This window comes from Boleophthalmus pectinirostris, unplaced genomic scaffold (assembly GCF_026225935.1).
Source record: "Boleophthalmus pectinirostris isolate CB_2022bp ecotype Guang Dong unplaced genomic scaffold, ASM2622593v1 HiC_scaffold_8, whole genome shotgun sequence".
Classification (NCBI taxonomy): Eukaryota; Metazoa; Chordata; class Actinopteri; order Gobiiformes; family Gobiidae; genus Boleophthalmus; species Boleophthalmus pectinirostris.
Window position 1 is genome coordinate 25,851,014 of NW_026571515.1, and position 27,283 is coordinate 25,878,296.

The window sequence follows — 27,283 nt, forward strand, 5'->3', positions numbered from 1 at the left end:
ACATGGTGCATTTTCCTCTTATTAAACTCCACCCTGGATCCCCTCTATTAGCGCTGATAGCACTAAATGGCTGTCGGTAATGGCGTACTAAAGTTTGTGAGGCAACAAACTTGGTGAGTACACTTTCCAGATGGAGGGAGAAAACATAGCAGCTGTTTTGCTAACACAGTTCTGATTTGCCTGTGAAAGTCTTGCGTGCATAACCATTTTCCTTGAGTGAGATTGAACAAAAGGATCTTTGTAGCTGGCTCTAAGTTTGTGAGTGTGTGTATAGTGAGGTTTAGTGCTATGTACCGTGTGGCTAGGCCACTAACTGTTTAAGGAACAGAACAGGACAAAACCACTCCACTGCAGAAGATGCTTGTCACTAGTGGTCTTACTTAGATGGGGTTTACTGTTGCTGAGGTGAATGCAGCCAAATATTACATTTTATATTATGTATTATATTAGTTTTCTGCTTGCAAAGAAACTGAAGAAATGCATTATTCAAGTATGTGTTGAGGGCTAATGACAGAAAAACAAGATTGCTTTTTCCATTTCCAGACAGGCTCCTTTGCTCAATTGTTTTTGTGTAGTCCAGTTTCCCCTTGATGCAAAATTGGATGGAAAATCAATGAAAGGCATAAAACATCTGAACCCTAACAAGAACACACTGTATTGCTTGTCCAGGACAAATGCTCGGTAGATCAGTGCAACCATTCACCTCTTCTCTGTTCCCACTCCAGAGCTTGTGTAGAGTGAAGTGTACTTTAGCTGAGAGCACATTGTAGTCTTTAGTCATTGGCCTCATCCTTTTGGACTTCTGATGTTTTTGGAAAAGAACAACTTAATACATATTGTTACTATTGTTATTGAGGAAGTGCTGGAAAGAAAAAAACCCAGGGCCTTATGACTGTGAGGTGAGAGTCATAATCATTGAGCCAAATGTTAATTATTTACTTCTAATGTTTGCAAAATGTTGGTAGTAAAAACATGTAAAATTACATAATACCATATGTCAATGTTGTGAATAATGACTTAATGACTTAGTTATAAGTTACTATTGATGCATTTATTGGAGTGAGTTCTAAGAAGGAGCAGGAGACATTTGGCCTTTGCTGAAGTGCCAAGGGTCACACTGTTGTTTCTATCTCTTACATATGTTTAAGAGAGACGAAAAGGAGAGGGCCCCTCTCTCTTTAAAGGCTGCTTCATGGGGCCATAAGAGCCTCATCTGGTCTGTGTTAGGAACAAGATGTCTGCTACAGTGGCTCCACTCAAACCACTGCCAGTTTTCACTAATTTAGATCTCAGTCCTTATTCTTTTCTTTTATCAACTCTTGTGTATTTCACTGTGCTATTCTGAGGCTTCAGATTATTCAACAGTTTAAGCATCATTGACATGACAAAGGTTTGAGTATCAAAGTTTGAGGCATTTATCATTGCTTGCATTAAATGTAGAACATAAGTGTAAGGATATGTTATTGTAATCAACCTACTTTCTGTGTAAGTGCAGTAGGTTCTGGATCCAGACAATAAAGCACATCAAACAAGCATCCTTATTGGTCAATCACAGATACTAAATCGTAGCATACGTTGCTCAAATGTGGAAGACTTCTTCTTGCTAATACTCCTGCATGATACAACATTTTACTTGTTTTATTTCTGGTACAAAATCCCATGGTGCTTTGCTTGTTGATTCTGCAGAAATATAGGCTCATTTTAAAAATGTTGTGCTCTTAAACTGCCATGTTTATTTTGACTTGAATAGACTTGAATAGACTTGAATAGACTCTGCATTTATTTTTTGATTTGTTAATACACCTGTCACTAGCTCCCATATCAGAAATTGGGAGGGCAGGATGTGGTCCTGACCACAATATGCAGTATTGGTTGGCCATGCAACTGTTATTCCAGAAAGAACAGCAAATTAAGCAAATATGTATACTTTGAAGCCAAGATCTCCCTGTTGCATTAAAGTAAATAAACAAAACATATGGATACCAAAGCTTGCTTTTGAATTTCAACATAATTTTATTTTGGAAATGATAATTTTACTTTTGGAATACTGGATATTCTATAGTTACATTTGGACATCAGTTTGATGTCTTCTGGACTCTTCTCTCTCCAAGTTCCTTAGCTCTCTCGCTGACCCCTTGTCTCTTGAGGTTATGCAATAGTGGTCAGTGATGATGGATGATAATCTGCATTCATACTTTGCCTGTTTTTCAAGGTAAATACTTGAAAACCTCACTAACAGGAAGCAGTAATGAGCTGTTATTCTATTCTGACTTGGGTATGTTCTTCTGCAGTTAGTTTTTTATACTGTTTAAAACTATCACTGGGTTGCATTGTGACCTCTTAAGACCTCTTGTTACCAAACTGTTACATTTAGTTGTGTATTATTATAATCTCTACTTGATCACAAGTCATATTCTGCTTCCTAAATTTCATTGTTTATAAAAATGTGTTCATTATATTAGGTTTATAAGTTATGTTTTAAAAAATACGCTTGAATGAGAAGTTGGAGGAGCATCCAATGCCTAAGGACTGAACTGTTTGCAAGTGACCTTAAATGGCCACATGACGGCCATACTGTAAAAATAGAGATACGTTTTTACTACCTAACATAACCAAGAGATGCAAGTAGATCTGAGTTTTACATCTAACAGTAATGCCTTCATCTATGTGGCTTGAAATGAATCCTCAGCTTGAGATTTTTTACTGCTAGATGTGATTTTAAGATTCTGCTGTCTTTCTGTGTTTTGCTCCAACAACATTGAAATCCAGTGTCTGGAAAATACAAAACTTAACACAAAAAGTTGGTGCATTGGTGCAGCTAAATGCAGAGAGAGGATTGCTCAGGTCACTGCAGGTCAGTCCTCCTCAGACCATCTGGCATTTAGTTTTTCACCAGAGGAGAAATTGTATTATTTCCTACAATGTATTGAAATTTATAATAAAACAGTAAACTGTTTATAATTACACATTGAATATTGAATTAATTCTAGATAACAACTGATTAGACATAATCCCATCCAGTTAATATTACATTTAAAATAATATTACATTTTGAAACACAGAAGGCTTGACATTTGTAGAGTTCTTCTGTTGAATCACAACATGTTACATATTAATTAAACCATTAAATCTGAAGTGTTTCTGTGAGTGTTTTTTTCTAACATATTTTCCTTTTGTTCTGAACTGTGAACTTCAGGCCTGCACAGTATCTTTCTGTGCCTACACTCTAATCATGTCTTCAGAAAGACAAGGCATTCAGATCAGGGAAAGTCTGTTCCTTAAATGTCATTTTAACAATTTTATATCATACATATCATATAAATGTAGTGCACCTTGAATAGGAGAACTGATAATATAAAAAGCTGCACTTTAACTAAATTGTAATAGGGTTGTGTAATTGCCATGTGTCTTTTACAAGGGCACTGACATTTGAACAAGATTCAGTTATAATCATCAATCACTTTTTAATCAAGGGGTGTTCACAGCCCTTCCTCTGTCAAATAAATGTGTGTGTGGAGCAGACTTTAGAGGAACAAATTAGACTTTTTTATGTAAATGGCAATGATCCAAAATGTGTATAATTTATGTTAAGGAAACTCATGTTGAAAGCAATTTTACTTGTTTTTAATGAAAATAACAAATTATCTTATATATATATATATATATATATATATATATATATATATATATATATATATATATATATATATATATATATATATATATTTATGGCTCTGTTGGTGGCTCTGTATTGTCATTACATTAGTAATAATTAGTAAGTTTAGACTGGCTTTAATAATATTTTGACACATTTTATAATTGTAAATTCTAGCTTGCACTGAGTAAACATCATAATATACCAGTAACTACAGTCTTATAAGTTATTATTGAATATGGCCTGCTTTCATTTTCCATTCATATGTAGTGTGTTGATAATACCTCCTCTTAGAGTAGACTGTGTGGCACAGTGGGAGGTAATGCATAGTGTTCTTCTGCACTCCATCTCCTCAGTATACACTGGACTCTGGCAGTACAGTCTAATTGGACAAAAACAGCTTGCCTGTGCACATCAGCAGGACAGGGCCAGACACCTTACAGTGCTGACTTCTGCTTCTTGGTGGGACTAGTGCCAATACACCCCCAAAACTCTCCCTTGTCCTGGCACTGGATGTCCACAATACCAGTTTGCCATAATTGGTGCTTCTCTCTGAGAGGAAGGAAGAAAAAAGGGAGGCTATGGGAAGTGAAGTGAATGGAGGAGGAATATTTTGGCAGGATTTCAAATGGCTGATGGGGTGAGGAGAGGCTGGAGTCAGAGGGGGATGGGAACATACTGAGATGCTGTGTTGTGATAGATGTACCTGCAATTATGCCTATAGTTAGTGCCTAATCAGTTTAAGTGTGTGTGTGTGTTTATATATTAATCATGAATAGGTCAAAACGAAAAATACCTTTGCTAACAAGTACTTACACCTACACTAATGTATCTTTACCTTGAAAGATATGCTTAATGATGTGTTTAATTTATTATAATTGTCAATCACAGACGATGGCACTTACATAAGATTTTATTTTATATTTCATAAACATAACCTCTGTCTCCTCATATGACATTAACATTAAATACTTCTTACTGGTAACAATTGTCATGTTGATTTATTCTTCATTGGCCAAGTTTATGTTGTAATTTGGTGTTTTGGTTCTCAAGGTTATTATCCAGTCATAAAACAGAATCAGCGTCACAGGAGTCTCTCATTTGGATTGCCACTTTCAATGCTGAAATACAGTTGGTTAAGACCTAAAATACCTCTCTCTGATCTGTCTTGTCAATCATAAATTAGTGCCGGTGCAGCCTCTGCCGCTTAGTGAGTTAATTCTGGAGGTTCTGAGCTTTCACATGAGGCACTGCCTATCCATTTACTGAGACTGAGAAAAACTTATGTCCTCTATCTATTGTCTAGTCCAAATATATAGATTTGTTTTTGTCATTTCATCTCAGCCTCGGCAGCTCTCAGAGTGTCTCTGCTGCCCACATATGTTTAAGCATACATGTGTCCATGAATCAGAAGCGTTTCGTGTAGGAGCAGCAGTGGAGCCGAGAGGAGAGATAAAAGCTGGAGATGAATGCGTGTTAATGCACGCTGCACCTCACATCCCCTGCTCCTTCTCATTTGGGAACGCACACACTAGCCAAGGGAGGGACATATTTTCCATATGTCTGTGAACATCTACTGCTTTGTAATGTCTCCGAGACCAAGTGTGAGAGACAGTTTATTTTTAGGCTGTATTCGTAAAGAGATGTGATATCATACATTGGTGGATAATTTCAGTATATGAGGAAAAACTGAGGAAATGTTTTTGTGAGTAGTTTTAGTTGTGGTTTATTTTTCACAAAATGGTGCAAGCTATCAAGCTAAAAGCTTACAGGAGTCAATTTTGCATACAATAACATAGGACCTTTAAAAGACTCCTGGTTCTAAACAACAACCTAATATCCAAATGAATATTTTCCTGGATTATATTTTGACTTTTGCTAAATATTCTTTGTTGAATTTAGAAGATACATTTATGCATTTATTTCTGAGCTGATTAACAGGACTGCATACCCCATAAACCATTTGCTCAGTATTGTACCCTGGAAATATTCACAGACAAAGCTATCCATTATTTCATTATGTCTATGCAACAGGTACAGTCACCCCCTATTGGCTGCCTTGTGTAGCACGCTTCTTGGGGCTGCTCTCTTAAAAGCACATAATACATCCTCCTTCATTCCCCTCATGAATTTTAAATGCATCTCAAGTGAACCCTTCCTTACTGCGTCTCCTCTGTGTCGAATGATAGCACGTGCTCAGTTCACTCAATTTGTAAGACTTTATCCTCGGATTCCTATCCTCTTGTTTGATTTCCTTGTTCCCTTTGAAGCGCTTTCTTCTACTGACAAATCCATTGTTTCTTATGGAGCTTTGATATGCTCTTTAATATTGTTTGGCAGACATGTGGGACAACATGGAAGACACTGTGAAGCTCTGTTCAATAATCCTCTTGTGATTTGCTGCTTGAATCATTAGTCACTCACTTAAAGCAACTGTCGCAGGAGTAGAGGTTCTAGCAGTTTGCTTTGTGCAGACTGTCTCTTTACTTGTAAGTAATAGAAACAAGATTTTGGCAGTTTGCATATGGATGTGGTTCTTGCAGCAATCTAAATACTGCCTTTTTAGAGATGATTAGATCAAATGTTTTTATAAAGCTTATTATGCAGAAGTAAATGTCACCTAATACATGCCTAATTATGTAAGATTAACCTAGTATTTAAGATTTTGTTTGATAAACCAATTGTACCCATTACTAATTCCATCATTATAAATGCCTTACACCAGAGCAAGTTTGGAAAAGATCGTAGTGGACTTTAATTAAAATGTTGCAAACAGTTTATACAATTGCAATGTAATTTACATGCTTAATAGTAGGTTTGAACAAAAAAATTATAATTGTATGAATTATGTTTTTGACTCCCACACAAAAAATAATCTCAAAATGTTACTTTTCTACCTCACTGATTAAAGGGTCTATTGATATTATAACAGTTCAGTTTTATTTATTTATTTATTTGATAGGAGCAATGCATAGTCACAGGCAGAATATGAAGCTCATGAGATACAGTTTTACATTTCAGGCATTCCCGCATTCAAACACATTCGCATACAGATACAATACAACATTTACAGGTGGGTTCAGCTTTGGTTTGTTTTTAACTAGGCCTTGAGTCTCGAGGTGAACAGCTTAAGCTTTGTTGTGCACTGTAGTTCAGGTGGTAGTGAGTTCCATAGTTTTCCATGTTGATATAATCTTGATTATACATAATATATTGAACATACAGTAAATTATAGGGAAAGATAACTCTGTTTAGCCTTTGAAACATCAAAGATCAAAGATGACTGAATATTTGCACTGTAAGCGAGTGAAGACAAACTGTGTTGCAACCAATAATTTTTCAGTTATTGTGTATTTAGCTTGTGTTTCTAACGGGAGAGGCTACAGAGCTCCTGTTTGTTTTGTCTTGTGAAGAGGATCAGAACACTGTGACATCAGTCTGCAGTCTCCCTGTCACTTTGCAGCTTTGGAGAGGGCCATGTCAGCTCTTCCAACCCTCCACTCTAGGGACAGTCTCCATCCCTGCCCTCAGCCCTGCACCTGTGAGTGGGTGATCGCTGACGCAGGCGGCCTTTGTTTTGCAGTAATCAGGAGATGATTTCTGTTCTCCCAATTGTGAATGAGATTGCAGCCTGACTCATGAGCTCGAATGCTTCAGGCTGTTATTTGTTTTTTAGGAAATAATTAGTTGGTGGGTCACCCGGAAGAGAATTTCTGAAATTGTTGATTACTTTGTATCTGTCCCCTCCTGAGGTGTTTCTCGGGATAAACCTTGTCACCCCAAGACATTTGGCTCAGTATGACGAAATGCGCTATGGACAAATCCTTGAGAAATAAGGCATTATATCGACATGTATGTGCATGGACTTCACTGGTAGTTTCTTGTATTTCTAAGAAATCATCAAATGATCTTTTTCTTTTTTTATGTTTCTATAATACAGCAACTGAATAATCTCATATTAAATAATTTAGTGTCAAAGACTTGAAGACATAAAGAGAAATCATTAAAACTTTAACTGCATGTCTTTGGATAAAATTAGACCAACCTTATGAATTGCTTGTCTCCATGGAAATGCTATTGCTTTACCTGTGATGTTTTATAGCATGGCATTACCGGTAGTGTCATCTGTCAAGCAGGTGATGCCCGTGGAAAGACATGTACGATTATATTAAAAATGCATTTTTCAAGACATTGCAGCGATGTGAAATGTTGTTTTGTGTAACATTTTAGGCAAAGCATTAACATGACATCCCATAAAAAAGTTACATAGTACAGCTTTAATTAATATTTGTAATATACTAAATCTTGTATAGCGCATGTACAGTTCTCTGTCAGTACTAAACTTCATTGTGTGACTGAATGACAGTCAGAATGTCTACATCATGAAATCTGAGTCCTCTGCCCCACTTCATGGAAACGCAGAGCAAAAAGGTCACTACGCTAGCTACACCATCATAAACAGACAATCATTCAACCTCAGTATTATCCTGTGGAGGAAATCCCAACATACATGTTAACTGTTCTTTTACGAGGCATTCACAGCCTGTCTAACACTGCAAGAGGCTTACTGGAAAATACATGACACTCTCAACCTAACACGGCCCCTCTTCTGTAAATAGCATTATGTATCATTGCAGCTTGTTACTATTCTCAGTGAGTGTACTGTATCGGGTGGTCTTTGGAAACATTACTAAAACAAGACTTGCCCTGTAAGTAAGGTTAGGATGCATGAAGGAAGTAGATGAAACACAAATAGGGGGCGTGATAAAAAAATAAGGGGTAGAAGATTATAAGAGTAACGGAAAACAGGAAGACTGAATATAAGGGGAGTGGGAACCTTATCCTGGAATAGGCTGCAACCAGTTAGCTGCAAACTCCACCCCTCTCTCTTCCCCCCTCCCCTTCTGTCTCACTTCACTATCTCTCTCTCTCCTCTCACAAGCAAGCTCCCAGCCTGTCATTTGACCAGGCAGTTCACAGAGGCGCTGCACAGCACCCAAAAGAAAACACCGCAAGGAGGAAAGAAAGCCCAAGCGAAGGGGAGAGAATAGAGGAAACAAGCTCTCTGAACAGCATGATAAGCTCAGGGGAATATCTACTCAAAACCTAAGATTGTGGATTTGATTCTTGCTACATTTGTGGATTCCCCCTTCCGCGTGGGATCTGGGAGACTTACCTTTTTTGGGAGTTGTGTAAAAAGTTGGAAGAAGACACATTTTTGAAAGCGTCACTGAGGAGAAGAGTAGGAGCGAAGAAGGGAGCAGGGAGTGTGGTTGGCCATGCCCACCTCTGCCCATGATCCAGCTACATCATGAAAGGGGCCCATTACCATCACCATCGGCATCACCGGGGCTGCGGGTGCCAGCACTTATTCCGTAAAGTCCTAGCCAAGTGCGGCTGCTGCTATGCTCGAGTCAGAGGTTAGTAGATTTGTTTGAATTTATTAACTCATTCAACCTGGGTCTTTCTTCGCTCGCTGAGGCGTCCACCCACCTCTCTTTTATCTCCCTTCCCATTCCTGAGAACTCTTGATTTAGGTGTCTGTCTCTTAGCACTCACTTCATATCTATACTTCCAGATAAAGCAACAGATGTGTCTTCCAACATACAGAAATGACATGAAGAAAGTTGGAGTATCATAGGCTTTGAATTACACAGCCCTCCTTTATGTTTTTACTGTCATATTTATGTGTGGCACGTGGATGGATGTAGTGCTCAGGGTGACTCTGAAACATTCCTAGACCCCTAACTGTGTGAACAGAACAAAACTGTCATAATCCCACCTCTGAGTGTCTTTGCCCATACCCACTGTGTGATGTCTATTGTGATGGAGTGCAGGATAGCCACAGTCCATTAGAGTAGTCCGTAAACACCAAGAGGAGACGTCGCACTGGGTCAAGGCCTCTGTAGTCATGTGACATTGTTTAAGTTTTCTGCCAGACTTACTGTACAACCTCCATCTCAACTTTAGGTGATGTTTTTTCATCCCAGACGTTTGGATAAACAACTAGTGTCTAGTTTACACTCAGGTGCCATGCTGTGCATTTGTTGTTCGCTTTTACAATTCCCTCACATCAAAGGGGTAAACACTGTGCTAACTGACCCACTGGAGCTCCCTTACATAGGGGGCCGATAAAGTGGGCTTTCATATTATTGGTCAGGGTTCAGGCTACATACCTCACATTCCTTCACTTTAATCTCTTATGTAATGGATATTCTACTTTTCCATAGACCGCTACTCCCTACTGCGCTACCTCTGTATTGTCACTACAAACAGAAGGCAAGAGCCAAACATGTGAACAAATGGCACACTGGAAATAGTGTAGGAAATAGAAAGAGGAAGCAATGATAATACTTCGATATAGTAATGCTTTAATGTTTAAAATTGTACTTTCTGATAGTCGCGGTGAAGACTTCTTGAGTACAGGGAGGTGACTATACTTCCCCTAAAGATACCACATTTAAGAATTACACTAGTCTTTTAGAGCAATTTAACTATTGATGTGAGCTTGTAGGCAGCTTAAAAGCCCCTCACACACACTGTAAAGTGCATTTCTATGTTACAACCACCGCTCATAAACTTTGGCAAACCTGGCCGTGGTGAGCTTTTAACTAAATAATAACTTTAATGTTTGCATTGAAAGTTTAGACGACTGTAATTGAACATGGTTTATAACCCTCTCCAGAGATGATTGTAACCTGTTAAGGATGACAACCCAGGCATTGTTGTGATGTTTACAGGAAAAACAGTGAAGAATGAGGGCCTCTGTCCGGGGAAAGGACCTGGCCACCTCTGGCTAACCCATGATATTAAAGAACAATAGCCCCACATGAGCTGCCAGATTTGTAACTCGACTCCTATATCGCTGTAGTTAATGACTTTCCACTTGTCACTGTAATGAAAGCAAGCGTGTTTACAATTTTGCTCACTTTACATTCAAAAGTGGTAAGAAGGCAAAACATGTACTAGGGTTTAGTGCTGGGCTGATCAATCAGCTTTATTTTGTCTTACTAAAGGCAAATTAAAATGCATTAATTATTAATTTCCTCAAAATAAACAAGAGATCACACATGTTTTTATTGACAGATTTGGCTGTAGATTAAAAATACCCTAGCACGCATCATTGACAATTATAAAAGACTGATTTGCGATCTTGATTAAAAATCATTTAATGGCACATCCCAACTTGAATATCAAATATGTAATCTTGCATATAATCTATGTGTCCTTGAGCAAAACTTTAAATTGGCCTTGAGATTAGCACCTGTCCAGTTTACAAAAATAATAAAATAAATGTAACAGTAACATATCTCATCATTGCATTACTTGTGTGATCAAAGCTTCCTTTTTGTTGTTTTCCTCTACCGTGCATCTGCTCTATTCACAGATTTTAAAAGCCACTCTGCATAAGGAAATGATAGTGCACTGTGTGATTCATTCCGTACTTAAGCATAATAACACTCAGAGATGACACACAGTGGAGTATTATGTCACACCACGTGTCCACAGCCCTTCATTCACACAGTTCTGCAGCAGCATCAACTCATTTTCACTAAATAAATGCCCAAGGATCACTGCAATGCTTTTTATCCTATTCACTTTGAAGAATACACAAATCAATGCTTTTCTTCGCCTCTTATCATTAAGACTCCTTTTTATTCAGAGTGTAATGACAGACATGGACAGTTCAGCAGATGCACACAGGAAATGATTGCATATGTAGCTTACACTAAAGGCTGCGGTGTCTGAGGGGGCGGAGGGATGGGGAGATTATCGATCTTAGCTTCATGATCAGGGACAGGTGGAGAGATGGATGTAATGGAAGAGGAAAGCACTGGTCTAGTAGCTTGCATGTTGTTCAGGCTGCACTTTAGCAAATTGTTTGAGTAACAAGGCCATTAGAAGTTCCCAGCAACCATAACAGATATAGACTTTGCAGGTAAAAAAAATTACATATTACTTAAAGGGCCCCTATTATGCTATTTTCTGATCTATGTTATGTTGTTTCTTCATCAAAACATACCTAGAGTTGTGTCTTGTTTCATTCACACTCCGTTCCACCTTGTGATGTCAAACTACCACTACATGACATATTGTACATAGCACAAGGTGGAACATAGCATTTTGAACTTTGGAGGTGTGAACAGAATAATAAATAAAGTATTACTCAAACATGTGTGAATGAAACAAAACACAACTCCAGGCATGTTTTGAAGAGTTAACAGCATGATAAAATAAAAGTTTAAAGCTCCAAGAGTCAATTTTGTGAAATATAGGACCTTTACAGTGCAGTTAAGTGGCAGGTTCTGGAAAAAAAGTTGAAAAGAAAAGTACAAAAATACAAGAAGTAGTTCTGTGTTCTAAAACAGAATATCTGCCTAGTGTATGTCATGTCAATACACAAAATTCCATCCAAAAGGGACAATTTACACACAAGATAGGCATTTTTCTGACAGTTAATTTATCAGTTTATTGTTATTAGTCTAATCATAACTATTGAGCAACTTTGACAAGTTACTTGTACTTAAAGATGCAAACTAGTAGTAAAAGTTTATATAGGTATCTATCTATCTATCTATAAATCTATATCTATATATATATATCTATCTATATCTATCTATCTATCTATCTATATCTATATATATATATATATATATATATATATATATATATATATATATATATATATATATATATATATATATATATATATATATATATATATATATATATAGGTATTGTTAGGTATCATTATACAGGTATCTGTCACTAAATTTGATTATCATGGAAAGTGGAGTTATTTAATTCAATCAGAAATGCAGTACTATATAATACACAGTCAAATTATTTCCATTTTAATATACATTTTCATGATAATACTGAATGTGTAAACACTGAAGAACAGAAAATTGTGAACATGGTATTTAAACATATTTAAATTACTGAAATATTTGAAATCATGTTTATTAAATCAGTACATTCACTTTGAGACTACTACTACTACTGCAAAAGAATGTTTACAAAATCCTAATTAGTTGCTGGAGGTGATGGAAAATTAGAATTAGTAAATGATAGAACTGTTCTATGATCTAAATAAATTGCCAATATGCCTGTAGAGACAAGTTAAAAATATTACAGTTTTAGATATTTTTTTATCTTATGTGAAATGGTTTATCAACTAAAACATTAATTTATGAACAGTTAAAAAAAAAAGGGCTTGCAAGTTTGGCCAGTTTAAACTTGACATATGGTCTGGTTGAAGCATGAGCAGATACAACAGCAACATTGTATTTACCATGGCTCTTCTGCTTGGATGAGTCTGGGGCTATAGTACCTCTGCTTCTCTTCCTCAGCCTCTGTCAGAGTATTGTACATGTGCTACTTTATGGACATACATATGCTGCAGATGAGCACGTGTGTGTATGTGTGTGCATGTGCGTGCAAGGGGGTGGTGTCGTTTGTGATTGTTGGAGGCTATGGTTGACTCATGCATGCACTGGACAAAGATGGCCCTCAGCAATGGCACACACCCTGCTCACACATATATTTACATTCTTAAATAGATAAGGAATTTTGCAATTGATTTTTGAATCATAGTTACACAAAACTAGTTCCAAAGCACCCTATTAACCAATTATTACATTGAATAAGACTATATGTGGATTTTTTGGTGATTATTCAATATATTTTCTTTTAATTTAACATTAGCTACAAAGTCATAAATTGTGCTTGACTGATGGCTAAATGACTACATGTATGCAGTGTGTAATGATCCTGTACCAGGTTTTGATTGAGCTTCTATAAGTGTATTGATTTAAAGCTTTTCTATTTAATATACTTACAAATTTGCATTTGTAATAATCCTACAAACGTATTATTAAGATAGATATATTTTTTGATCATGATATGACGGGAAGATTACTGTTAATTTGTCAGTGGATACATTCAGCATGACTTGGACAACGAACATGATATACAGGATGCGCTGTAGACCAAATATTTACTAATGATGGATTATAGGTGTGTTCTTGGTCCTGTTTTTGAACCCTGCACCTTAAACATCTCATTGTATTGTGTCTGTGATGTGTCCATTGCTGTCCTAGCTACATATTTGGCAATGTTTAAGTCATGCCTCATTTGCTGCAGTTTCCACTCAATTTGCCATATTATCCTCGATCAGAGCAGGAAATGTATTTTGAGCTATGAGCCGGTGATAGTGCTACATGATGTGGTCCAGGACCCTTTTGGAGGTAGGGATTTTGAGTGCTGCCTAAGGGCCCTTCACTGGTTCCGTTTGTTTTGAGGCACAGGGTCTTGATTCCCAATGATTTCTTGCCTAACCTTGGAAATATAATCTTGATGAGAATAGCGGAGAGGCGTATCTGCAAATAAGGGGGGAATTACCATGACAGAAGTATCTTTTTTCTTTTTATGTCTCTGCTGCAGATTTTAGCTTATAAGGCATACTCCAGACATTATGGAAAAAGTAGTCAAAAATAGACAAAATTGAAGGTATGCTGGAGAGAGCTGTTGGCTCAGGCTTGTGTTTGGGATATTTTTAAAACGTTGCACCCCAGCCCACCCTTGTCCTGTCCTCCTGCCCTCCTACTCAGCCCCCATGTCTGCTCTGTATATAGGCTAACTCTGATCCCCTGGACCATTGTTGCTCCACAAAGTACACAGATAGTAAAGACGTAAATAGTTCAAGCTTGTGGACACTGCAGTGAGAAATCACACAATGCAACGTGAGAACAACAAACAAATGTGTCTACTCTGCTACTTTAGAATGTTACTTACAAACACAAATGTTTAAAGATAGGGTTACAGAGTGTTTTTACTTTCTTTTTTCTCAAGGTATGCTGCACATGTTAACAGCATGCAGGCACAATAGTTTATCAGCAAAATATCAGATTCTTTACTATGGAGAAAAAACTGTGCTGTCAGCCATCTCAGATTTTGTCCTCACATTATGATCTAGAACTAAACTTTTCACATAAAAATACAGTCCAGTTTTTTTTAGTTGTAGGAAGAAAACCCGTCTGCTTCTTGGACCTGGGTCTTGTCTGATTGGTCGTTTTGGAATGCGAACCAAGTGGTGCATTAAGATCATTCCTGGGGCATTCTCACTCTCTTCTCTGTTCCCTTCATTTGTCTGTTTCATTTCTGCCTGCATCTGACCAGCCAGTCAGATGGCTATTATTAATTGTCTTCCCCTCTACTATTTTTGCGCTGCTCACTCTGCTTTACTTTCACTCTGCTAAATGGCCGTGCACTGACATTTTTCCACACATGGGCTCAGTTTGGCGTCTCCATTTTGGTCTTTTTTACTCCTGGTCAGGGCTTGTGTTTGTAAACGTGCAGAGGAGAAGAATGAGAAGGGAACAAATTATGAAACACAGGAGTGCATTCCATACCTTGTTTAGAAAGAATTCTCCAACAGCGCAGAGGGGGAGAGGAGCCGCTTCGACCCCCTCTTTAAGTCCATATGGGTCTTTTTAGTCTGCTGTCATCAGGGGGACGCCCGTGACATGACTTTATACAATATTACAAGAGACGCTTGTGTGTTTTGTTTTACTCCACTGTAGAGAGAAAGTATTGAAGAAAACTCACAATAACAGTCTGCTAGAATTCTTGTATTGCCCCCTGAGGTGCTCTGCTGGATACTCTCTGGAGGTTTCTTGATTTTGATGAGAAATGAAGTAAAACTTGTTAAAAGTGTGCACATAATTTAGCAAAACAAAATATTGATCTTCATCTTCTGAATCTACACTAAGTTCTAGCACAGAATCTTGGTCTTTTCTTGTGAAGGGTCCACCAAATGTCCCATGGATAAGTTAAACGTGATACTCAATGACATCCCAGGAAAAGCAAGAAGGTTTCTATGGAGACAAGAAGGTGGCAGACCATCCACCAGAGAAGTCACGTCTTGTCTTCACACAGTCTTCCTTTTAAAAAGTGAAATGCTGTGAGATATTATTTATTCATAGCTTAAAACAGATATTCTTGTATCAACAGTGCAGGGGTTTCCTATTAGTTCTTGAGTGTGTGTAATTACTAATCAATAAGTTACAAGAGAAAATATTTATAGGTAGAAAATCTTTGCTCATAATTACAAATTACTATTACAAATTATTTACTATTATAAGGATCTAGTGGAATAAATGTTATTCCAACTACTACATAACTCACAAGTGCAGGTGTAGCATATGATAGCATAGCATTATTATCTGGTACCTTGTATTGTAATTTTATCAATGCACCACATAAATTTACAATATAGTCTGTTCTGTCTTGTCCTCACTTCTGTAAGGATGATTTTTATGTCTGGCTATTGGATAAGCTTGTGTGCGTATGTCCCTCAATGTCTCTCTCTTTCTGAGTTTAGTTGCTATGGCGATGTGAGCGGGTAGAGGTGGAGAGCCACAGAAAGGAATGAGAAAATGTAGCTGGAAAGCCCATCAGGCCTGATTGAGAATTACTGCAGCAGCATATTTTTCTCAACAGCCCCAGTCACGGTGTGCACAAATATGGCTTCAGTTTCAATGTGCTGTGTTTACAATTAAGCTTTTTACACCAATTAGGCAGCACAATATGTCCAATGCACCATTAGTGGTCACATGTTATGCCCAATTAACCTTATATGTTTAAAGCCACAAACTGCTGTTTTGGTGAGATCATGATATTGAGGTACAGTGTTTCTCTGTTTAATGTAGCTCCATACTCTCACCCACTTTAACCTATTCACTCCTTCTGTTGGTCTGCCTCATGCCACTCCATTACTTGTGTCCCTTCCTGCAGCAACTGTAAACAAAAGGTAAAAATAATACTTCTGTCATAAGCACAAAATAAAATCGAAAAGACAATATAAGGATAATAAATGTACATGAATATCAAAATCATAATCTCGGCTTGGAAAAATTGACCCAAAACATTACATTTTCATTGATTTGAATTATTGTGCACTCTTATAGCTCCTTGTCCACTAGTCTTTAGGCTATAACACTACTCCACACAATTATTTTATCCAAATAATCACCATATTGTGTATGTAAAACTGAAATATTATCAAGGTGCTATGATGAGATTTGAGATTGTGTTATTCCCTTACTAGGTCAGCTTGTTGTTGTTGTTATTAAATTATTATAATACTAAACTTTCTCAAGTAGTTATCTGTAATTGGCCAGCAGACCTTGCACAGCACAAACTTAAAAGACCAGCCTGATACACCATCAGTCATCTCCCAGCAGGCTTTGCAGCTTTGTCTCCTCCCACTATCCTCATTGGCGCTGCCACAGCTGCCATATGGAATCATAATCATTTTCATTACAGCACATAGCCACACCAGGACTAATAGCTGCTTTGTTTAGCCCTAAACACAAGTGTGAGCTGCTCATTTCCTCTCAGCATCCATGCTCAGAAAATCATAGTAATGAGCATCTTGTAGTGTCTACATGTTGCCACGTTTTTGCCATGAGAGGCCAAAGGGGATTGTAGAATGTGAATGTGATTATGAGGGCAGACAGTGAGAGCAGGCACAGGCCAAACCACACAAACCAACCAACTCACTGGGACAAGGTCATTCAGGTCCGGACTACAGTCTAGTCTGCTCTTTCAGTTATGCTCCGGTGAGACGAGGGCCTTTCTGTTGGTATTTTTCATTTAATAATCATAAAAAAAACAATGATTCCTACAGACATACAGTGAATGTGACGTGTGCTCAATATGATGATAACTGAACCCTAAATTAGACAATTTTTTATTAGTTATTCTTTTATGTGTGAATGAGCAGAATTTGTTGAGCAAACGTGCCAATTCTTTCTGTCATTTACACAGATAAACAAACAAACAAACATTTTCCGCATAGATTTGTCATTGTAAGGGCCTGTTTCACATCTTCAGGAAAGATAAGAATAATAATAAGAATAATTGCTGTTAGAATGGCTTAACAAACAGATGTCTGTATTTTTTTATTATCTCACATTTTGTAGCTGTGTTAAGATCCAGTGTAGGATTGCTTATCAAATATCATCCCTAAAAAGCAACTGGCAAATGAAACAGATGTAACCAGCCTTTTCCGCAGCACATTTACAGTAAGTAGACCTTATAAATCTGCACAGTCAATTTAGTGTTTTTTGTGATGCTTGGTTTAACCCACACTTTGATTCTGTCGTAAATTGCTATGTGAATTTTGTTGTTGGCCATCCATCACTTTCGGGTTACCAACTGTGGGCCATTTAAGTGTACTTTTAATGACTCTTCGTGCCTTTATGATTTGAATAAGTTATGGGTCTGGTTTTGCAGAATGTGCATTACATCCTTACAAGGTTATTTGGTGCAAACAGCCGCTGGTCATCCAAAGCTTACATTATGGGAAGGAAAGAGAGATGGTGCCAAGAACTTGGTGAGTCTAGCTCTGAATGGGTTTAGTGGAATGTCTGGAGTTTTCAAGGCTACTAACCACAAACATAGTCCCAGTCCCACTTTGCGAGCAGCAGCAACAGCCAGCCCCAGTTGTCAGATTTCCTTTGGTAAGTCTAAATATCACTATAACAGAACAAATTAATAATGTTAAGTAAAATCTTTATCATTGTTGTTGGCAATATTGAAAAAAAAAAAAAGATTATGTGCACTGATCAGATGATGTTTTTGTAATGTTCTTAAATATGATATATTATTATATATATAATAGTATTGTTTATACCCTTGTTTGTAATATTACGCTGCAAGTTTCAAACGATTAACAATTTAAAACTAATTATTCTGGCTTCTGAATGGGAATAATGTCCTCAAAATGTGGCATATAACAGAAAGGGGAAACCTATGAACAGTCTTAGTAAACCATGATTATTGCAATTTTACAGTGCTTAGATTGAACCACTGTATATTCTATCTTTTTTGACCTGATTGTAACTTTTAACAACACTAGCGATGTGTCAGCTCTATCCAGTATCAAAAGCCTTCATGAGTGCTTGTGTGTGAATCGCTCTTCTAGACTAGCTCCTGGACAACAATAGTGTTTGGTCACATGTGTTCAGTCTGGTTTTCTGTGACTTTGATGAGAAATGTGGTTGATTGTAAAGAGTGCCCTGATGACATGCGCTGTGTGTGCGGCAGATTTCGTACAGAGCCCCTAGAAGAACCACAGTGGCAAACTGGAAGTGCGTGCCACAATAAGTAGGTCAGGAGAGGGACAGGAAGCCGCTGTGTGCTATTCTGTCTGACTTGAAAGTGTTGTGTTCAAAAGTTTCAAACAGACATGAACAGGAAAGATAGGCAAGATTACACCCTTATACTGTGCTTTGATGCATCAGATAGGTCACATCCTCCTAATGAGATGCATGTGTAATCCATCTTTGTTAATATAATTAATATCTTCATGCTTATTAGATTACCTGCTTCCACCATATGTCAGAATTTCTCTGTCTTCTTTTATCATAATCATTGGCAAAGAAGGTCTGCAGAGTCTTTTGAATAGATTTCACCATAACATACTGTCTAATGTTGTCTTTTCTGTCTTTTTAACCCATGACACACACACTGCAACATTTTAGGCCAAATTTTAATAATAATTATCAATGCGTGTCCTTAGTTAGTCTTTGACACAGAACAAAACACATCAACACAAAAGTGTCAGTATGTTCTCTTGAAAAGGACCCAGTTTGTCTCTCTCTTCAGTTTATTAAATCATACGCTAGAAGCCACTGTATATCTACAAACCTTTTATATTATTCATATTAAATAGATTACGATTAACTTGTTACAAGAAATTTCTGCATTTTTTTTTTCATTTCTTTTATTTTGTGTTATTACATTTAATTTAAATGGATTTTGATATTAATTTCCTGTTCATAAATAATACAGATTGCCATTGTTAATCCCAAAAATTGTCAATTTTTTTTCCTCCAAAGTCTTAACTGCTTATAGGACTAGCTGTGGATCACAGTTATTATTAGGTAAACACATAGCTCTTTGAGAAGACTAACGCTGTGTTCCATTTGTCATAGCCTTCGACAATGGTTGGTTTTAAATGTCAGCTCCTTGCTCTCTCAGCAGCTTTGGAGCAGTTCGGGGGATTGCATCAGAGGAGGAAGCAAAGCGCTCTCATCTCCACACTCAAACCTCAGTCCTATGTAAACAGTGCACTGCAGAGGGGTGCAGTGGGGGGGCTTATTGTAGAGAGGGGTGGTGTTGGGCCAGCTAAAAGTAAATTATGTTTGTGTCAACTTTGTTAACAATAAGCTGCAAAAATATATTGGATGAAAAGTTTGGGACCAATAGGTTGAAATAGAAAGAAAGCTGTCTTCCAGATGTTTTTGTTGCTTCTTGACACACACAAGGTTTAAAAACTTCATGTGGTAAAACATTTGTGATATGTTTCTATACACAGGTTCACTAAAGGACAGTAAGTGGATTCCCAGTTGAAAGCAGAAGCTACTAAGTGCCTTGTTGACTCCCAGCCTAGGTCTTGGAGTTGCTAAGTGCAGTTAAGGCCATGTGGATAGGGAGCACATTCATTTTGTCTGAGTAGCTGAAATGTAATATACAGTAGGAATAAGGTCTGTGGGCTGGAGAAGAGAAAAGGGTTTGGAAGGACACAATAAAGTGAGGTGATTGTTGCTGTATATTTCCTGGTGACGCAGAGGAGGCTGTTGTCACGGAGCCCTGAGGTGATGAGGCTGAGGTGGTGGCAGCTCAGAGAAGCCGGGACGATGTGATCAGCAGGTCTCTGAGTCTGTTGACATGTTGACCCTGTGTTCCCTGTGGTGCACTGTCTGCTCAGTCTGATAGAGGAAGGACAGTGGAAGAAGTTGAAGCATTACACAGCTTACACATTTTGTAAACATTAGTGAAATTAATTTGTGGATTATTCTATGGTCAAGTTTTTAGGTCTTAAACCTACTAGTCTAGTCTGCTAATAATTAGTTAGTCTGCAATGTAACAACAATATGTTGTGAATCAAAATACACACCATATACTGTGGACAAAATATAAATTTAAAGCATGTGTCATGTACTGTGCAGACAGCACTATTGTTATGGTTTCTGTCAGTCTTCCTGAAGGTGTAGTAACCGAACCTTCTTATTTTCTCCACCATTTACTTCTATTTTATTGGACTCTTTATTACAGGGTAAGGCAAAATTCCGTAAACTATAGGGTACTGTAACCTGCTATACAACACAAATGAATTGCTATATTAAGCAATGCATTTATATTGTGGCAGAAGTTTCACTTTAAATGAATATAATTCTATTTGGGACAGCTGCTATGCACAGGACTTGTGGTTTGTGCCCCTGCAGAAGTTGAGCCCACCTTTATTGATCAGATAATCTGTGAAAACTGCTGAGCGCACAGATCAGGCTAAAAGCACTGACTGTAATGGAGCAAACTTGTTCACAGCCCTCACTCCAGGGCTCTCTGTGCTCCTCCTCCTGGGACACTCTACAATATAGGCCTCACTGGAACCAAGCAACACACACAGACACCAAGGAGCTATACACATCTAAACACGTCAAACAAGTCTCTCCTCTTAATTCTAGTGATTTCAGTTCATATTTCTTCTGTATTTGCTGACTGTGACCTAATTGTAAAATTAACAGATCACTACTGTTAATTACAGACTAATCTACTACTACTCTCAATGCAAGATAAGCCTCTCTGGTTTATCTCTGCAGTGCCATTATAAAAACAAGTGCTTGGTCAGCAGCACACCGGGGGCACTTTGTGGTTGGTTTAGTTACTGTGAAAGTGCTGCCCTATAATAAAAGCATGTATAGAATCTGATAAAAACCATGGCTGCACTATATTGCATGAATTTATCAATGTGACATGTGATTAGAGTAGGCAGTATCTCCTCTATATTGCAAATCAAAATGCATGCAATTAATCTTTCAAAATTCATCACAGAGGTGTATCCTTTAGAGTTTTCAAGTAATCAGGAGGTAGAGAGGTGTTTCATATTTCCAGAAAGTTAGCAGCATAATTAAATTATGACATAACCACTATTGGCATGACACTAGCTTGCCACTGTGAATGATGGTGGTTGTGCGACCATTGGTCTAGATTGGCAGCCACACTCTTCTAAATCTGACTTTGAGGTAGTTGTGGCTGCATAATTAACTTAATCTGACTTGGAGTTCTTGAGTAATGCTTGTGTATTCATAGCAGTCTTATACATGGTGATTATTGTAAACTGTCATTACTGAGCTTAGGTCTTTTAATATTTGACTGTTGAGGAGAACTGTATTTGTTACCCAAGAAAATATAACAGAAAATGTATAGTCTACCTTAATTTGAAATGTATTTCCGTGTGTTGATGGAATCTTCCTAAAATAACCTTCTTTCTTCCCAAATTGTGAGTGAGTTTTTGCACATGGATTCAAATGATCATAATTGCTACATATTTTTAAATATTTAACATAGTCATAACATGTTTAACTTTTTATGTAACTGTTATGGGAACCTACTTTTTCAGGGTCAAATGAAGCTGGCCTCATGCTCTGCTGTCAGTGGGAAAAGTGCAGAGTTGCCATGGTGACACAGACAGATGTAACGACCCTTTTCATAAATTTATTAATTCACTAAATTATACAGCGTGCCGTGCATGCTGTGAATCTGTACATTTGAGCCACTGGGGAGTATCTTTGCTTTCTTCACATTACATAACTAACTACATATTGCTCTTTCTCCCTTCACTTTCATTTGTTTGTGCTGTGATTAAACCAGTCTGATGTCTGGAGGTGGTTAGGAGCAGTGTGACTTGTGGCGTTTTTCTGTTGTGACCTTTGAACCCTGACCTTATTGAACCTGAGTGGGAGGACAGTGGGAGTTCTCCGGAGGCCGACCCTACAGTTTGGGGTCAAGACACTGTTGGGTAGAAGACCTGAACTATGAGTACTTTTCCAACTTTGTTTATTAACTTTATTCATACTATATTCTGTGTCAGTCCCCTATTTCTGTTCCTTAGATAGAGGATTCTCTAATCTTACCACATTTTAAAAATCTTTTCTACCTATTATTATTTCTTTTATTTTAAGTATTTAAGAGATAGTATAGTTGTTAAAAATACATTTGTTCAAACACATGTTTTAGCAAATATTAACAGTATTGATGTTAGTATAATTAAGATGAAGTTTGGCTCCTCAACAAATGTATGTTTTAAACATTGATCTTTTTTGTTGTTTTTGAATACTAATTGGGTATGTAAAGAGTTGTATCTCTCTTTGGGCATTAGCAGATGGTGCACATGATTCATGGATGTGTTTATTAAAGTCCTGTTTACAAAAATAATTATAATTATAATATTACAATTATTGTTTAAATATTTGGAGAGAGTGTTTCAGATGTAGAAACTGGCAAATGTAGGCTTAGTATGGGGCTATGATCTAGCACACAGATAACTTTAAATTTAGGTCATTGTGACTTCAAAAACATGTTTTGTCAAACCCAGTGTGACTTTATTTGCTTTCATTATTGATGAGTCTAGCCTACATCAGAACAGCACAGTTACTGCAGCACTTAAAATATCACTGAAGACACACCTTTCTCATTGGCTTTGTTTAGTATGTACTATGTGTACATTTCACTTTTATTTAGTTTTAATATCTATACCACTGTTGCAGTGTTGTTGTTGTTCAGCACTTTAACAAGCTTTGGCTGTTTCAAATGTGCTCTACAAATAAATTTGATTTTGCACAAAACAAGTTGTTGACAGAACCTGTGTCACTAAATACAATATTTTGCTCTTCCGTGTCCAGCCACAGGGACCAAACATACCATAGTTGTTTTGCACCAGTCCCAAGAGCAGATGAATGAAGAACCTTGTAAAACATATTAATGGATTTTATTTTCCTATTTATATACAATAATCTTTAGGACTCAAAATCTAGAATATTTTGTTATTTTTACTATGGCAACTGTGCTACTTTTTCATGACTCTGAATATTACTGTGCTACATTCTGCACAGTGAGAGGCAGAGTTTATGGCTTCTAGTGTGAATTTGGGATCAACTCTTAGCCGTTTTGTAGATTTAAGGAGAGTGTGACTGATGTTTACAGCCTGAGATAAAGCCCTCCATCTTCAGAGCTGTGACAGAGGCACTGGGATGAGCAGGCAAGAGGAGGGGGCTAAAGGACTTGAGAAATACAAACACTATCCTTTCCCTCCACACAGGATCACACTGGACATCCGTTCTGACCACCCCCCACACACTTCCCCTATGCCCCTGCCTCCTGTGTGTGACCGAGCTGTAGCGTCACTTCAAACGACTACCATGACCCCCATCTGACTTGTATCACAGGGCTGTGTTTGATGCCTATTTTCAATGCAAAACTGGCTGTCTATTTAAGTCTATTTCTGTCATTTCAATTGTTGTTCCTGTCCAGTCCCTGCTGTGTTGACATGACATGTGCCTTCATTTCCTCTCACAGACATTCACGTTTGACTCCATCCATCCATCCATTTTCGTCCGCTTATCACGTTTGACTCTTCCAGTTAATTAATAAACATGTTTGCCTTAAACCAAAAGTTGTGTTTATAGTGATTTTAAGTGAAGGACAATTGATCTGTTACGTTGGCCTCTCACATTGCACAATTAGAGTGTATAGATTTTAAACACAGAAGAATATCAATATCAAGGACACTGATAGGTAGACACCAGCATTATTGTGTTTTGTTTTTCTTGACAATTTCTTTGGTTGTCATGTGGTGCATTTATAGATTTTTAAAGCTGATTCCCGCTTTTTGTTTTTGTACAGAATATTTTAGATAAATCTGTTCTACAGGATTTTCCCGTATTCTAACATCTTCTGCTTTTTCTTCTGCAGACTCTTACTCAGCAGCAGGCAGTGAGGGTAGCATCTCCACCTCTGTAGCATCGCTGCCTCCCCAGGCCTCAGGCAGCTCTGCACCCAGCTCCCCCAGCTCCAGGCGCTCAGTGAGCACCCTCAAGAAATGGCTTACAAACCCGGTTCGCAAACTCAGCGCCGGGGCCACATCTAAAGGGGAACGTCAGGTTCGAAAACTGGAGGGGAAGCCCCCACCTGTGCCCCCACACCCCATTCAGGATCTGGGTAGCCCTCCGCAACTGGATGAGAGTTTCACCATCCTCTCCATGACACATTCATTAGTAAGAAAGACTTTTGGTGCATTTTAGTACAAATATTTTCAAATACCATCAACATTGTATATTGTTTTTGAATACAATAAAATAAAGCTCATACTTATGTCATTCAGCACACAGTCTGGCACATTCAGGGATAAAAAAAAAACAACTACTTCTTATATTACAACCAGTGAAATTGGTATAATATCAAATGTATTTGTATAGCAGCCAAAACAGCCAAAGATTACCAAAGTGCTGAACAACATTTACAGTGGAATAAAAGCATGGTGTTGTTACAGTGTGCTGCAGTGAGGAGTATGTGTGATGGCAGGTGGCACAGATGTTACATAATAGGTTCTGTGCTGGTTCAGAACTGACACACATGCTCTGCTGTTCTGGAGAAGGCTCTGGTCTCTGTGCATTACATATACTGTATACATATAAACATAGATAGCCCAAAAGATTGGCCCTATAGATAGCATAATGTATATTTATTTGTTATAGGAGTGGAAAGATGGCCTGGCCAGCCCGGAGGACCTGTCACCGGCTACACTCCAGTCACCCAGCTACATCACTGACTCTCTGATTGGCTGCACATCCATACCAAACAACCAGGTATGCAATAAACAAATGGCATTGTTTAGCATTGGTTTCACACAAGTCATAAGGTAACAGTGCCGATGTGGATTCTGAAATCTTTTACTTTTAAAGGGCCCATTTTTTGCTCTGTTCTGATCTATGTTATAATGTTATTTTCTCATAAAAACATGCCTGGAGTTGTGTTTTGTTTGATTCACACATGTTTAACATACAAAATCTGCATATTTAGGCTAGTTCTCTCTCAAACAGAAAATATTCCACCTTGTGATATCTTGTGGTAAAACATGAAGTGCTCCATTGTGTTTTTAAAATCCATAAAGCTTCACTAGAATCATTTGTATAATTTCCCATCTGTGCTGAAAAAAGGGAAAAGGTAGCGCTTAACTAGAAAACTACCACTGCCATGACATTACAAAGTGGAACAGAGTACATTGAGCTTTGGAAATGTAGACAAACTAGTAATAAAGGGTTACTCAGACATGTGTGAATGAAACCAAACACAGCTTTAGGTATGTTTTTGAAGAGATAACATCATTATAACATGACTCACAATAGTAAATTTTGCATACTATAGGACCTTTAATGTTGTTACTGTTTCCTACAACTGGTCATTTTGAACAACAACACCATAATCAGCCTTAATAAAGCATGAACAAAGTATTGAATGAACAAATAGTTTATTAGGAATAATTTTAATTACTGAGTGAGGGTTAATTTTTAGGCAGGAATCAGTTTTAATTAATAAGTTGTTCATTTTTAATTAAATCTTTGATGCTTTCTTAAGGAAATAAAAAGTGTTGTTACTTAAAACAATAATCATAAAACCCACTCAAACAGCAGACAGCACAGTATTTAGCCCACCCTCTGAAATGCAGTCATCTCATTGCTCAATAGTGACTGAGTGCAAGATCAAATCTGCTGGATGTTGTGATCAGATGTAAAAGAATAAGTAGGAGATTTTCAAACACATAGTCCACATAAGAGCAATTCCCCTGGCACAGAGCACACATCTATGCAGCTGCAAAGTGTAAATGAAGAAAACATTTGCTCAGAGTGGATCGATGAGCCAGAGCCCCAGAGGCTAGAGCATGACAGAATCCTGCGTGATACATGTGGCATATTCAGCCCTCAACAAAAGGACATGCCTGCAGATACACAGAAAGGCACGAAAACTGCAGCACTGCTGAAAGATTACCCCATTTGTGCTTTAATTTTTACACCAAACGCTTGAGGAATGGCTTAGACGCATATCAAATTCTAGGAGTTTTTTTGCTGCGTATTATTCTTACAAATAACTAAATAAAAGCCTATTTTTAGATTATATTGTGCACATGCTTGTTGTTAAAGTCCCAGTGGTGTCTGGACTCAGCGACTCTAATTTGAATCTTAACAAAACATTAAGGGAAGGTAATGTTGGTTACATCATGTCGATGAGGTCAGTGTCGTGGTGTTTTTACTGTCAATTGTATCCCGTTAAAAGAGGTAGACAGCTTTAATTATGTAGGTTGGTTACCCCTCAGCTTTAGGCTCCAGTGTCCCAGCCCACCTCAGTGATCATGTGTTGCTTTTTTCAAGTTCAATGCCTGTAACATGATCTGGAAGCTATGTTTAGCCACCTTTGTGATTTGGCTTTGTGATCATATGTCAAAGGATACTGAGGTACGGCACTCATCATAATATTTACAAGACTTATACACAAATATTTCTCAGCTATGAAAACAGGAAATCATTGGCAGAAATAGTGGCAGGGTATTTTTCTGAAAGGATGACAAACCTAACAACAATAGGCTGTCAGATTTTATGACTATGATGTAACTAACTCAGTATTACATAGAATAAAAATGTTGATGTAACTATAAAGGAATATTCCTTCTATTTGTATTGCATACTCTAATATTAGTTTAATATTTGTTATTGTTAACCATTT

At 37.6% G+C, this 27,283-nt stretch overlaps 1 protein-coding gene across 4 annotated transcripts in view; it reads left to right on the top strand.

Annotated features, from left to right (window-relative positions):
• The window catches only part of arhgef25a (Rho guanine nucleotide exchange factor (GEF) 25a), a 49,744-nt gene that overhangs the window by 10,110 nt on the left and 12,351 nt on the right, over nt 1-27,283 (top strand). For 3 of the 4 annotated variants that reach the window (XM_055165827.1, XM_055165826.1, XM_055165828.1), the window contains 2 exons: nt 24,479-24,780; nt 25,261-25,371. In XM_055165827.1, coding sequence (XP_055021802.1) covers nt 24,479-24,780; nt 25,261-25,371 — 413 coding nt within the window. Of the gene's footprint in view, nt 1-8,644; nt 9,076-24,478; nt 24,781-25,260; nt 25,372-27,283 lie in introns of those variants that run through there. The other variant, XM_055165829.1, reaches the window with a different exon arrangement.